This window comes from Sus scrofa, chromosome X (assembly GCF_054392235.1).
Source record: "Sus scrofa isolate SSC_HxYL_T2T_F1_AM1 chromosome X, Sscrofa_HxYL_maternal_Yorkshire_Landrace_v2.0, whole genome shotgun sequence".
Classification (NCBI taxonomy): domain Eukaryota; kingdom Metazoa; phylum Chordata; class Mammalia; order Artiodactyla; family Suidae; genus Sus; species Sus scrofa.
The window spans coordinates 99261576-99277522 of record NC_139401.1 but is presented as its reverse complement, the minus strand read 5'-3'; the positions used below and the strand labels follow the sequence as shown (position 1 = coordinate 99277522).

At 34.9% G+C, this 15947-nt stretch overlaps 1 protein-coding gene across 2 annotated transcripts in view; it reads right to left on the bottom strand.

Moving 5' to 3' along the window:
* Positions 1–15947, bottom strand: part of COL4A5 (collagen type IV alpha 5 chain) — a 224922-nt gene that overhangs the window by 127499 nt on the left and 81476 nt on the right. For both annotated transcript variants that reach the window (XR_014835517.1, XM_021080780.2), the window contains exon 2: positions 5158–5217. Coding sequence is in view for 1 of the 2 variants with exons in the window: in XM_021080780.2 (XP_020936439.1) it covers positions 5158–5217 (60 nt within the window). In the remaining variant the exon portion in view is untranslated. The remainder of the gene's footprint in view (positions 1–5157; positions 5218–15947) is intronic.

Sequence of the window (15947 nt, the reverse complement as noted above, 5' to 3'; positions counted from 1 at the left end):
ATTATATATTTGACTAATAATGTTGAGTAAATTTCCATGTGTTTATTTTCCATCTATGTATCTTCTTTTAGGAAGAGTCTTAAAATCTTTTGAAATTTTGCTTATTTATTTTTATTTAGGGATGTTTATTATTTATCTTTGAGATCTGTTTATATATTCTGGTTTTAAGATTCTTATCAGATATATGATTTGTAAATATTTTCCACTAGATTGTGGCATGACATTTCACTCTCTTAACAGTATCTTCAGGAAAGGATTAAGTTCTTAATTTTGATGAAAAGTAATTTATTAGCCTTTTCTCTTGTGCATCATATTGTTGGTGTTAAGGTCGGATCCTTTAATCCATTGTGCTGGGCCAGGATTGAACATACACTTCATCAGCAGCCTGAGCCACTGCAGTTGGATTCTTAACCTATTGTAGCACAGTGGAAGCTCCCAAATTTTTAATGCTCTTGCAAAGGGAATTTGTATAATTTCAATTTCCTAATTTTCATTGTTAGAATATAGAAATATAACTTGATTTTTGTTTATTGATCTTATCTTAATGGTTTTGTTTATTCTGTGATCTTTCCACACTCACAAGTTTTAAAGCATTTTAGTATTGTTCACCCACAAAAAATAAAAAGAGAGACAATTTTACATCTTCCTTTCAGTTTGGATGCTTTTCCTTTTCTTTTTCTTATTTACTGCACTGGCAATGTTTAATAGAAATGGTGAGAGCAGATACTCTCCTGATCTTTGAAGAAAGGAATGTAGTCTTTCTCCATTGAATGTAATTTTATCTAGAGGGGTTTTGTAGATGCTCCTTAAGGTCAAGGAAATCTGTTCTATTCCTGGTTTGCTGAGAGTTTTTATCAGAAATGGATGATGAATTTTGGTAAATACTTTCTCTGCATCTTTGAGATAATTATATAGTGGATTATTAAAAAAATTTTTAGCTTTTTAATGCAGGGAATTACATTAAAAATTTTTTATTCTTATTATAGTTGATTTACAATGTTGTGCTAATTTGTGCTAAACAGCAAAGTGACTCAGTTATACATATATAGATATTCTTTTTTAATATTATCTTTCATCATGGTCTATCTCAAGAGATTGGTTATAGTCTCCTTGGTTATATAGTAGGACCTGACTGCCTATCCATTCTTAATGTAATTGTTTGCATCTACCAACTCGAAACTTCCAGTCCATCCCACTCCTTCCCTCTTCCCCCTTGGTAACTACAAATCTGTTCTCTATGTATGTGTCTATTATGTCTATCTATGTAGATAGTAGCTATCTATATCTATGTGGTCTATCTATGTGGATAAGTCCATTTGTGCCATATTTTAGATTCCACATAGAAGTGATATCATATGGTGTTTGTCTTTCTCTTTCTGACTTACTTCACTTAGTATGAGAATCTCTAGCTGCATCCATGTTGTTGCAAATGGCATTATTTCATTCTTTTTTGTATTTTGAATAATATTCCACTGCAAAGATGTACCGTATCTTTGTAATCTATTCAGCTGTCCATAAACGTTGATGTTGTTTCCATGTCTTGGCTATGGTGAATAGTGCAGCTGGGAATGTACGTATGCATGCATCTTTTTGAATTATAGGGTTAGGGTTAGAGTCAAATGTCCAAAATATACAAACAACTCATGCAACTCAACAACAACAAAAGAAAACAAACAGTCCAATTGAAAAGTAGCAGAATACCTAAATAGACATTTCTCCATAGAAGATATACATATGGCCAACAGGCACATTAAAAGATATTCAACATTGCAAATTATTAGAGAAATGCAAATCAAAACTACCTGCCAGAATGGCTATCATTAATAAGTCTACAAATAACAAATGCTGGAAAGGGTGTGAAGAAAAGGGAATTCTCCTACAGAGTGTGGAGAATGTCAACTGGTACAACCACTATGGAAAATGGCATGGAGGTACTTCATACCTCTAAATATAGAACTACCATATGTATAGCACAGGGAACTATATCTAGTGACTTGTGATGGAAGATGATGGAAGATAACATGAGAAAAAGAATGCATTTGTGTGTATGTGTGTGTATATAGCAAAAATTGACAGAACAAAATAAATCAACTATAATAGAAAAATAACCCCCCCAAAAAAGAAAATTGAGCAAAATAGACTAGTTCCTGTAGAAATTAAAGAACATGGTTTTTGTTGTTGTTGTTTTGTTTTTTAAAAAAGAACTACCATTATGATCCAGCAATCCCGCCCCTGGGTATCTAGGCAGACAAAATTATAATTCAAAAACTATAACTCAAACCAACTATGCATTCATTGCATAAGCCCTACTTGGCAAGAACACATTATCTACTTTATATGCCATTGGATCTAATTTGCTAAAATTTTGTTCCTCATTTCTGCATCTATGGTAATAAGGTATAGTTTTTTGATTTTGTAATTTGTCTTGGTCTGGTTTGGGTAACAGGGCATATTTGTTTCCTAAAATTAGTTGGACACTAGTTTTTATCCTTCCATTTTCTGAGTTGATGCAAGACTGATATTCCTCTTACATAAAAACATTTCATATATTTCACCAGTAAAAACCTCAGGAGTAAAATGTTTATGTTTGTGTGGAAAGAGTTTAATAATTTCCTTAGTAGATACAGAGCTACTCATATTTTGTTTCATTTAGTTAGCTTCAGGTAATGTGTGCTTCTAAAGTTATTTATCCATCTTTCTTCAGTCTTCTCCACTGTGCTTTTAAAAACTCAAATGGTGAATAGTTTTTTCTTATATTTTACATTTCAATGTATATTTCCTTTTTTTTTTTTAGTTTCCAGTGCTCTGTTGTGATTCTATCTGTTCACTCATTATTAGCAGAGTTTTCCTTAAATCAACAAATATATTTATCCCATCTGCTTTAAATCTTTGTCTAAAAATTCTAACATCAGTATTATTTCAGAGTTAGTTTTCATTGATTGTTTTCTTTTTCTTGATTATGGGTCACTTCTCAGGTCTAGTAAGTTTTAACTGTATACTGGACATTGTAGTTATTATGTATACTTCCTGGATTATTTTATCTCCCTCTTAAAAGTATTAACTTTTGTTTTAGGAAATAGCTAACCCAGCTGAACTAACACTTAAAAGTTTGTTTTCCTTTCAATGGACAGCAGTTAAATTTATGTTCAGTTACTGCAGCCTTTCAGTTGTTCCTTTTTGCTCAATTGTATGAATCTTCCCCTATACATACAAAGCTCAGGGTTCAACCAAGTATTTGGGTGACATTTACAAGGAGACTTTTGGGCTCTCCCTTCTGGGGCTCCCTCCATTCTAGCATATCACCCATCACTTTCCAGATATTCTAGCATCCTTAATTCTGATTTCTCAAGCCACTAAAGGCTGGTTTTCTGTTTGGGTTCCTGCCATCCTTTCCCATGCACACAGAAGGGCACACCCTGGAGAAAAGCCACCTAAGTGTAAACTTGCCCAGTGTATTACCCTTCTTTAAAAGGTAGCATCCTCTCAGCCTTTTTCCTATTTTGGTCACGCTCCTGTGCTATTAAACAGCTGTTATATTTTGTCCAGGGTGTTTGCTTATCTCAAGAAGAGTTAATCTAATAAAAGTCATTCTACTAATATCAGAAATGAATCCCTCTTGGTCTTTTTACCACCACAGAAAGTACTTTTAGTACAACTATTCCCCTCAAACCAATGTTATTCAAATAGGGGTTCTGTAAAACACTCCTCAGTTACTATCAACAGGTATTCTGTTAGAAGGAAAGTGGGTTAAATAGTTACATAGAGCTTAGAGATACAATATTTCAAAACAAACAGATTTCTTTACTCCAGGACTATTAAATACGATTTTTTTCAGCTGAGCCCATGGCATGTGAAAGTTCCTGGATCAGGGATCAAACTCATGCCATACCAGTGACCAGAGCCGATGCAGTATTACGGAACACAAGTCCACTTGCTCTATGCACAGTAAGGCCAAATAAACTTAAACATCGGAATACGGAACAGAGAAAGGTTTATTGCGGGGCCATGCAAGGAGTTGGGTGGCCCATGCCTTTAAAAATCCCAAGCTCCTTGCATGGCCCTTCAATGTACCTTTCTCTGCTCCAAACGCCAATGTTTTGGTATTGTTTGGCCTCACTATGCACTGGGCATAGGACTTGCATTCTGTAACATTAATATGCCAGCGTACCTTCGATGTGCCTAAATAGAATGTGCTCTTGAGCTTTTCATATTAGTAACATTCACTGATTCACTCAAAATATTTATTGAGGAAGTTCCTACTGTGATGCAGTGGGTAAATAAATGATCTGACTTGTCTCTGTGGCATTGCGGATTCGATTCCTGGAGCAGTGGGTTAAGGATCTGGCATTACTGCAACTGTGGCACAGGTCACAGACGCAGCTCAGATTTGATCCCTGGCCCGGGAATGTCCATGTGCCACAGGTGTAGCCATTTAAAAAACAAAGAAAAAACCAAGAAAAAAATGTACTGAGCCCCAAAGAGTGGAGAAAGATCACTTTCCTACAATTCTTTATAGGCCACGATTTACTATTCCTTTTTTAATCTAATTTCAGTGTCAGTCACTGACTCATAGTGGCTAGGTTTATGCTATTTAACCATCACCAATATTTTACTTTGTAATCATCCTATTTATATAAGAGGGATGCTGCTGTGGAAAAAGTGAGATGAAATATAGAAATGCACCAAACATTAACTTACATGGATTAGATAAAAATCCATGAAATCGCCTAGTATGATATCTAGCACAGATTAGTAGCCTGATAAATGTTGGTTTAAGTGTTTTTGCCTTCTTTTGCCTAGTCATTCAGTGATTACAACCAGATTCATCTGAGGATGGCCGACCGCCGCTCTCATGCCAATGGCAATCAGAAGCCTGTTTAGTATAGTCCACAAGCTAATTTTTTATGCTTTTAAAGGGTTATTTTTTTTTTAAGGAGGGAAATATGAGACCCTAGGTGGCCCATAAAGCCTAAAACATTTACTGTATGGCTTTTTATAGAATATGTTTGTTAATCTCTGAGATACAGTCTAACCCTTCCAGCAATCTAAAATAAGCAATATAGTTAAATTCATTTATGTAGATGCTGAGGTTCTAGAAGCCCTGTTTTAAATATATACATATGTGTCACTGATTTTAAGGCTCATCTTATATCTTACCTTTTCTCCTTTTATTCCACCACAGTCACACTTTGATCCTGGAGAACACCCAGAGCAAGCCTATAAGGAAGAGAAAGGGGGGGGGGACGATCATTAAAAATGAACCTGAAAACCAGCCTCTCACTTACAGCTCAACAGAATTCAATAATCCAAATGGATAAAACTGGCCAGAAAAATATCTGAAAGGATATATACTAAATTGTAAACAATGCTAATGTGTGGGGACGCTTTCATCTTTTATTGTATACCTGTCTGTTTGAACTTTTCAAAATGAGAAAATAGAATTTTTACAGTTTGCCGGTGGAAAAAAAATGTCTTTTTACAAATGAAAATGAAATCCCTAAAACTTCCCTGAAGTATGATTAGCAGCTCTTAGGACTTCTTTTTCTCTCCTAACATCACTTGTAAGAAATTACCTCTCAATCTATATTAGCAAAGACCTTGGCAACTAGCCACGGATGCCTACTCCTTGAGGTTCCTGTTTATTTGCATTCATGAGCAATCGCGGAGCATAAAATGCGTAATACTACCTTGTACCACCTTTATTTTCTTTGCCTCCACGCTTTCATCACTAGTAACTCAGTGTCTAACAGCGACAAGCTTTACCACAAATGCTGTTCCCAGAGCCCAGGTGTCCTAAATAATCACTACTAACAAGTTTATTCGCTCATATTAGGAACTGAAGTCCTGAAGCCAGAAAAATTTCCTCCTCTAAAATAAGAACCTAGAGGACAAGAAAACAACAGATGACTTCCACCATCCAGAACTATCCTTGACTCTGGCATGAAGCTGAACTGCTCAGAAAAACAAATGGTAATTAATTTAATATATGGAGATAGCTCAGCATTTATGTACAATAAGGGGTTATACTTCTCATCAAATGAGAGAAATCTTTATGTGATGTAAATACCAAATCATGTTGATCAATGGTCAGCCTTGGGAGCATATGACTTTAAATGCACCATAGCCTCCTTCCCGACAGTTCACACATTCCTTTACTCCAATCACTACTAGAGTACCTTCCCCTAACCTTATCAAAGTATTAATCTCATCCTGCTAGTTAGAACGGCTAACCTAGTCAGCCACAACTAGAAATCACCCTCATGATGAAACGCCTTTTCTTGAATGTAAGAGCAAACAATAATGGCTTGATGTTGGGAGGAATCTCTCATATTGCAAGAGGCTATTCCAGTAAAAAGATGTGCACTTGACATTTCTAACTAGAAGTCTTTCACGTAGCCATTACTGATTATACATAGATGATTAGGCTATACACTCTGGCTTTAGTATTGTTATATACATGTCATGTACAATACAGGTTAAACAGACTTATTCAGACTTACTCATCAAACATGAATTCAGCATTATTAGCAGCCAGAAAACTTGTTAGGCACTAAAAATGAGTAAGGCACAGCTCCTTCCAAAATATATAATGAATTCAACAAAAAACTAATTATTGATCACTTGCTATGTGCCAGCCACTTTGTTATATTAGGTGCATGTAGAGATACAAAGACAGTACATCACTGCTCTCTAATGGGAAGGATAATCTCATAGACAAAATTATATTACAGTATGTCTGGAACAGAGGGTAAGATATATAACAGTATTTTGTGCAAACATGGATTCTAGATTCCAAAGTAAAACTCAAATTTTAGAAAATACTGATTCACAAGAATGGCTATATTCACTGAATTATATTGTGCATATTATCAACACTCAATTACATGCATTAATGGAGGAGTAAAGGATAGTGATGACCCAAAATGGCAATAAATCTGAGAAAAATTAACATTCGACTTTAAAATGTACGTCTGCGTTTTATATGTAAATATGTTTGCATACTTTTGGGGTGTCATAAGATGGTGTAACTTGCCATTTTCATCTTTCATTAAGAGTTCAATCTTTTTATGTAGGTACTGTATCTTATACATGTGTTATATACGACATATATAACATACTATATATTATCACTTACATGTGGAATCTAAGAAAGACAACAAACTAGTGAATATAACAGAAATGAAACAGACACACAAATACAGAACACAAATTAGTGGTTAGCAGTGGAGGGGGGCAAGACAGGGGTAAGAGATTAAGAAGTACAAATTACTGTGCATAAAAAAATAAGCTACAAGGTTCTATTATACAGCACAGGGAATATAGCCAATATTTTACAATAATTATAAATGGAATATAATCTTTTAAAAATGTGAATCATTAGGTTATCCACCTGAAACTTACAAAATTTTGTAAATCAATGATTATGAATTTTAAAAAATAAAAAACAAAAAAAAATTTGAAAGAGATCTATCTTAAAATTTTATTGGGATATAGCTGATTTACAATGTTTTAATGCTTCAGGTTTACAGAAAGGTGAATCAGTTATACATATGCATATATCCATTCTTTTTTAAGAGTTCTACATTTTTAAAATACAAGTTAAGTTCCTGAGAATAATGCAAAACAATAGCTTAATAGGAGTTGTTTAATATGGAAAAGATTCTATATGATTTGCCTTTATTTTTCTCACCTTTCAGTATCCATCAATATCCAACTCCTACTTTAAGTTATAAACAAACAAAACTCTAAATACTCCTGCGTGTCATTTCTGAAGTGATTTTACAGTTTTTCTAAAAATTACTAACTACAACTTCTTGCACTTCTTTATTAACATGTAGTTATATTTTAGAAAGGTCACTACTTAAAACTTTTGGTAATTACATAAAATTTGTTTGAATTAAATTTGAAAATTTAATTTATAATCTATTTATTCCACCTAGGTTATGATAATAAGTGATATACACAGATCAAGAAAAAAAAAAAAAGCAAATGTAATACACAAACCAACCACTAGATGCCACTTTTCATACAGTTATAACCATGATACCTACAAAGAAATAGCCCCAATTTGACATCTCTTTAATGGAACAACTTGTTTTTTACCAACATTTATTAATACTGATTAGGTGCTTAATAAGTACCAAGCAAAATACTGGGGGTATGAGCTGTAGAAAAAATTAGGTGCTGCCTTTAAGAACTTCCAATCTAACAAAAACCAAACAAATTAGCCCCAAAATAAATGAAAATAATACTTAAATACAATAGAATAATAATACAACAGATAATAGTAATAGAAAAAGCTCTAAAATACAAGAAACACATCCTGATTTTACCTCAGGAATTTATTCACCAGATGACTATGTATAAGTGATTCCATTACGCTAGGATTCAGGATTCTCTTTGGTAAAATGATAAAAATAGACAATATGACATCTTTAGGTAGCTTCCAACTTTTACAGTCTGTGATTCAGTAGAATTTACCAAGTGAAAATGAGTTGTACAATCAACAAGAGTTATCAAACTTAAGAGAGTTCCCTTGAGCCTGGGAGTGTTTAAAATGGCTATGGAGAGAAGGTAAATAGGTCCACGTCAACATTTTTTAATGGGCAGAAATATATCTAGAGGTAAAATGGCCATGCAAAGCAATAATATTAAAACACAAATTTTTGTGAACAATGAGTCAGGTAAAACAAAAACTAAGTACCTTAGTCTAAAGGACTTCTTAAGTCCATAATGAAAAGAAGTATAGTAGAGGATAAGCACAAAAAAAATTTTTCAAAAAAATGTGAAAAAACTATTTAATTCTACAAAGTCACCTGAAAACTGAAAAGCAAGAAAACTGATGGAACCATAGTTACGTTTTAAACTTTTTAGTGTGGGAGAAAATAATAAAAAAATAAGAGATATTTTTATTATCACAATAAAACACATCATGAAGATACAATAATTAAAACAGTATGGTATTGCTCAAAGAATGGGAAGCTCTTTGAAACAAAATACAAAGGCCTGAAACAGATCTAAACACACACACACACTTACTATATTATAAACGCTGGCATACGAAACAGATGTGAAAATAATGTACTGCTCAACATATGATGCTAGGACAGACATAGAAAGCACTAAATTTAGATCTCAGGCTGCTAAAATTTTTAAAAATCAGATATGAAATTAAAAGTACAAATAAATGCAAACTTCTATACGCATTAACATTACATACAGAATCTCACAAAAATTCAGATACTAGCATCCTAAAGATTTTGTTTCAGGAAGCTTGAGGTTGGCTACCAGAATCTAAGATTTTACTAAACATCTGTAAGTGACTCTGATTCAGGAAGTCCAAGATACATACTACAAAATAATGGCATAGAGAAATAACACCCCAATTATGGCATTAGGTATCGAGACTGACATGCCTACCTAAAAAAAATTTTTTTTGCTTGAAAAATATGTAAAAATATTTTTAAAACCTCAATGCAAAGCACAATAGGATTAATCAGGCCAAAACCTTAAGGATGAAAAACCCCAGTAAACTGACTTTTGCTCTGAGGGCATTCACTATACTTCAAGAACTTGAGATTCCTCTTTAACAGTATAAGAAAGTATCAGCTATAAAATAACCCCAGGAAATTTTATGGGAAATATATATTGGCTCTCAAAATAGAAGTACAGGGGAAAAAGATCCTTGAGAAACTATAACCACAAGCCAGCCCCCATAAGGATTTGTAATGGAAATTAGCATTTAGCTGGGTAGCCCACTAACCTCAAACTGCAAATTTGTTTAGAGTAGACTCAAACTACTTTGACTTCCTAGAGGTGGGGCAGAAATACGTACGTATTTTACATAGAAGAGCAGACCTTCATATTAAACTTCAAAGAATTGAAAAAAAAAACTTTTTGAAAGGAAAATAAGCTATCCTGTTCAAAAATCATTAAGCATACAATGAAACAAAATACTATAAGCAAAAACAAGACCATCTCACAGCAGAAACTAGCAAAGATTCAAATAGTAGAATTATTAGATACAAAGTATATGACCATTTTTATAATTATTAAAATTTTTAAACTTGAAAATAATGGATCAGGAAATGTTAAAAAAAATAACACAGCTGAATTGGAATATAATATAAATTCTAAAAGTAAAAACTATGAAATTTAAAACTCAACGGATGAGCTGCACAGCAGACTAGATACTACCAAAGAGAGACTTAGTAAATTTAAAACACACAACGTGAAAAGAAATTATAATGTAACAAAGAGAAAAACACGGAAAATGTGAAATAGTTAAGAGACATGGAAGAAAGAGTAAGGAAGTGTGGAAAACAGGTAGTCTGGGTTATAGAAAAAGAGGTGAAAGAAGGAATGGAGCAGAGGCAATAATTAGAGATGATGGCAGAAAATTTTTAGGAAATAATTCAAGGTATCTGTGATTAAAGTAGTCCAACAGATCTAATAGAAGAAAAATAAAACCCTAAATAGATGCAAAATAGTGTAACCTCAAAACATAAAACCAAAAACACAAAAGACCTTAAAAGCATCAATAGGATTTCCTGTCGTGGTGCAGTGGTTAATGAATCCGACTAAGAACCATGACGTTGAGGGTTCGATCCCTGGCCTTACTCAGTGGGTTAAGGATCCAGCGTCACCATGAGCTGTAGTGAAGATTGCAGATGCAGCTTGGATCCCACGTTGCTGTGGCTGTGATGTAGGCTGGCAGTTGTAGCTCCAATTTGACCCTGAGCCTGCGAGCCTCCATATGCCATGGGTGTGGACCTAAAAAGACAAAAAATAAATAAATTTGTCCTAAAAAGACAAAAAATAAATAAATTTGTGGTTGAATATAAATAAATACTAACTACAAAATTACAATTATAAAAATAGGTGCGGGGTTCAAAAACAGTACTAAAAGAAAAATGGCCAAAATACAATGCAAGTCAAGAGAAGATGAGTAAACTTAAAACTATTCTAAGGTTCTTATAACTGTGTAAAAAACAAATATGGGCATTGATTAATTTAGACTTAGATAAAATCAGCATATAACCTAGGAATTCTCATTTCTAGGATAAACCTTAAAACAGAGCCAGGGACAGAAAGTTCTATCTTAGAAGAGGCAATACAAATAAAAGAAATATATCAGCATTCACATTAAGTTCAAATAAGTGTAAAATGACACCATGTGAAGAAATACCCAGAAAAAAAAATGGAATATGGTATATTATAAAAAGCTAAGGAGGAATTCTCTTGTGGCTCATCAGGATAAGGATCTGGCATCGTCACCACAGCAGCTGCAGTTGCTGTGGTGCAGGTTCCACCCCTGGCCCAGGAACTTCCATATGCAGTGGGTATGACTAAAAAAAAAAAAAAAAAAAAAAAAAGAGAGAGAGAGAGAGAACTAGCATGGACTATTAAAAAAGCCAGTGACATGGCATGGGAGAGATAGATGACTTTGTAAAGGACAGCTTGAAGACTTCGGTGGACCATCCCCTAATAAAACAAATTGTGAAATCTAGAAAAAAAAATTAAGTCTCTGGATATTGTCTGGAAAAGCTACAGCAAATGAAAGAACGCTTATTTGATACAATTTATTAAATCTCAGTATGGACAGCAAGAATCTATGGCAATTTACCCATGACCCACTTCCTTCCTCTCCCCCCAACTCCCCACTACCCACTGCTCAACTCAATGAAAGTTCCACACAAGGTGGGAGCAGATATGAACTCTGAACTACTTCTCCCTCCAGTTCCCAGGTAAGCACTACAGTATCTTGCCGGGAGAAACAGGTCACCATTTCTCATTCTCCAACTTGCCAAGTTCCAAGTTGCAAAAGCTCTTTTCCAAGCAAGAATAGTCAGGAATTCTATAATTCTTATCTTCTACACAGCCCCAACTCATAAGACAAAACACCTACCCCAATCACAGCAGGCTGAGAGTACTGGACCTGAAGGCCCTAAAACTAGCTCACTCACAGAGCAAAGGCTGTTGTGAGTGGAAGCAAGCTGAGAAGATCAGATGTTACTGTTCTTATTGCCCTACTCACAAAGCAGGGTGTCGCTCTAAGAGTGTCACTCCTGCCCCCGGCTCTGAAGAGTCACAGATTTTGCCCAGGGAAGAAGGTCAGTTGGAGGGAGAAGGGATATCGGATATCATAAAAACAGAGAGCTCTAAGGTCTCCGTGAGGGACCTGACTTTACATGGGACAGAGTATGGGAAAGTTCATTCCCAAGGACACTCTCCGAAACAACAGAAACTTTGTTCGCAAGCAATTAAGAGGAGGCAGGTTGCTCCACAAGAACAAGCCAAACCATAAATCCACCACAGACCACTAGAGAAAAGTGGAGAAAGAGACAGATAAGAGCAACTTTGAGATTGGAGCAAGTCTCAAAGTTTGGCCTCAAAGATTACCACTGAAAGAGGGTCAAACTTAACTTTGTCAAAATATGGAGCAACTCAAGCCCAATGACTCTGTCAACAACCACAGAGCCATTAGTAAGTCATCAGTGAAGGTTAACAGTCGGATGAGAGACTGACAGAGGTAATCACCTTAACAGAGACAGGAGGGAAAAAATAATCAAAGAGAACCACCATAAAAGCAGTCATACCAATATGACTGTGAACAGGTCCAAGGTTGCAACCTTTTGGTAATGACATCAGAGGCTGCATAGTGTGGGGAAAATAGATTTCACTAAAACAGTCTAGCAAACTCATTAAGCAAATGAACAAGCATACAGGCCTTGGAGAGCAAGAGAATTAGTATTCAGACTGGCTACAATACATTATCTAAAATGTCCACACTTCAACAAAAAATTATGAGGCATGTAAAGAAAGAGGAAAGTTTGTCTCATATACAGGAAAAAAAGCAAGAAATAGAAACTGTCTTTCAGAGGACCCAAATATTGAAGTTAGTTCCCAAAAACATCGAAGCAGTCACTACATAAATAAGCTCAAATCATGAAAGGAAACAATGTTTAAAGAAGTAAAGGAAGATACAATAGATAATATCAATAAAGAAACATAATTTAAAAGAACAAATGAAATTCTGGAATTGAAAAGAAACTAAAATGAAAAATTCACTAGAGGAGTTCAACAGTCTATTTTAACTGGCAGAAGAAATAATCAACGAACTTTTAGATAGATTGATAGCAATTATGCAGCTGAACAACATAAAGAGAGTATCCCAGAAAGATTAACAAATAACCTCAGAGACAATGACAGCCAGAAGGCAGTGGATGCAGGTTTGATCCTTGGTCTAGCTCACTGGGTTAAAGACCTGGCATTGCCATGAGCTGTGGTGTAGGTCACAGATGCAGCTCGGATCCCATGTTGCTGTGGCTGTGGTAAAGACTGGCAGCTACAGCTCTGATTCGACCCCTAGCCCGGAAACTTCCATATGCCACAGGTGCGGTGCCCTAAAAAGCAAAAAAAAAAAAAAAAAAAAAAATGCTCAAAGAGAAGAACTGTCTACCAAGAAACTTAAAATCCAACAAAGATATCATTGAAATACAAAGGTGAAACAAAGGGATTTTCAGATAAACTAAAACAGAAAGGTTTTATAGCTACCAGACTTGCTTTGCAAAAAATACTACAGGAAACTGTTCATGTGGAAAACAAGTGAAGCCAGAAAATAATTTGAAGCCATACAGAAAAAAAAAAAAGAGTTCTGGTAAACATAAATATGCAATTGTAAAAGACAGTGAAAATGCATATTTCTGTATTTTTTTTTTCTCTTAACCGACTTAAAAAGTGACTATAGAAAACATATGGATGGCCCTGTTGGGGCTGTAACATAGAAACGTAAAATAATTTTAACATAACAAAGTAGGTTATGAGAGCAAAGTATTGAACTAAGAAATTTACAACAGATAATAATTTGAATTCACAGTAACAAAAGACCCAGAAATTTTAAAAAAGAAGTTCATTATAACAAACTATAAATATACACTTCCTCTCCTTTTTTTCTCAGTTTCTTTAAAGTCATAAAGTTATGTGACATTCTAACTACAATATATTTTTAAGTTTGGAACATTTATTGGTAAAATAAGTATAGCAACAGAAGGAAAAGGGACTAGAGCCCATAGGTATATTTCTATATTTTACCAGAATTAAGTTGCTATAGCTTAAGTACATTCTAATAGGTTATGATATCCATGGTAAGCCTTAGAGAAAACATTAAAGGAAACAAATTTAAAAAACAGGGAGTTCCAGTTGTTGCACAGTGGTTAACAAATCCGACTAGGAACCATGAGGTTATGGGTTCCATCCCTGGCCTCGCTCAGTGGGTTAAGGATCTGGCATTGCCATGAGCTGTGGTATAGGTCACAGACCCGTTTCCAATCCTGCACTGCTGTGGCTCTGGCAAAGTGGCGGCTACAGCTCCGATTAGACCCCTAGCCTGGGAACCAACATATGCCGCGGGAAGCAGCCCTAGAAAAAGCAAAAAGACAAAAAAAAAAAAAAAAAAAAAAGAAAAGAAAAGACAAGAAAAGATAAAACAGTGAATAAAATCCCTAAAGAAAGTATTTAACTAGAAAATATTCACTTAATAAAAAGGTTATAAACGATTAAAAGAAGAAAACAACAAAATACATGAGCAATACAGAAAACAAAAATTAAAGTGTCAGATAAAATCCAGTATCAATAATAACATTGAATGTGAATGACTTAAGCCAATCGGAATTCAGATTTTTAGAGTATATTAAAAAAGCAAGATCCAATTATGTCTACAGGAGAATGCATTAGATCAATATATATGAAAAGTTTGAATGTAAAAAAATGGAAATAAAATAATTGTACCAACAGCAACAGAAAGGGGCTGAACGTTTGCTCTCCATTGCCACAAATTCTTATATTGAAATCCAAATCCCAATGTTAGGGTATTTAGAGGTTAGCCTTTTGGGGGGGCGGATAATTATATAATGAGGGTATGGCCCTCATGAAGAGGATTAGTGTCCTAATAAGAAGCCAAAGAGCTACCTGGCTCTCTTTCTGTCATATGAGGATAAAAGAAGTCAGCAGTCCACAACCCAGACGTGGGCTCTAACCAGAACCCAACCATGCTGGTAGCTTGATATCAAAATTCCACCTTCCAGGGAGTTCCCATTGTAGCTCAATGAGTTACAAACCCAATTAGTATCCATGAGGAGGCAGGTTCAATTTCTCAATGGGTTGAGGATCTGGTAATGCCGTGAGCTGTGGTGTAGGTCTTGTGTTGCTGTGGCTGTGGCATAGGCTGGCAGCTGCAGCTCCAATTCAACCCTTAGACTGGAACTTCCATATGCTGCAGGTGTGGCCCTAAAAAGAAAAGAAAAAAAAAAGAAATTCCACCTTCCAAAACTGTGAGAAATATATTTGTGTTGTTTATAAGCCACCAAATTTGTGGTATTTTTTAAAGCAATGTAAACTGACTAAGCCACCATAAGGAAATTGTAAAGGATATACTACTAACAGACAAAACATCTGATAATATAAAAATTACCACTAGAGACAAAAAAGGACATTTTATAATGATGAAAGTGTCAATTGACTAGGAAGATACAACAAGCAGAATCATAGATGCACCTAACAATAGAGCTTCAAAATACTTGAAGTGAAAACCGACAAGTGACAAGTAAACAAAGGGAGTTCCTGTCATGGCTCAGCAGAATGAATCCAACTAGTTTCCATGAGGATGCGGGTTCAATCCCTGGCCTCTTTCAGTGGGTTAACGATCCAGTGTTGCCATGAGCTGTGGTGTAGGTCACAGACATGGCTTGGATCCCACTTTGCTGTGGCTGTGTTGAAAGCTGGCAGCTATAGCTCCGATTCAACCCCTACCCATATGCCACAAGTGTGGCCCTAAAAAGCAAAAAAAAAAAAAAAAAAACACAAAAACAAAAACAAAAAACAAAAAAAAACCAAAAAAACAACAATTCAACAATAGTTGGATACTTCAATACCCCATTTTCAATAAT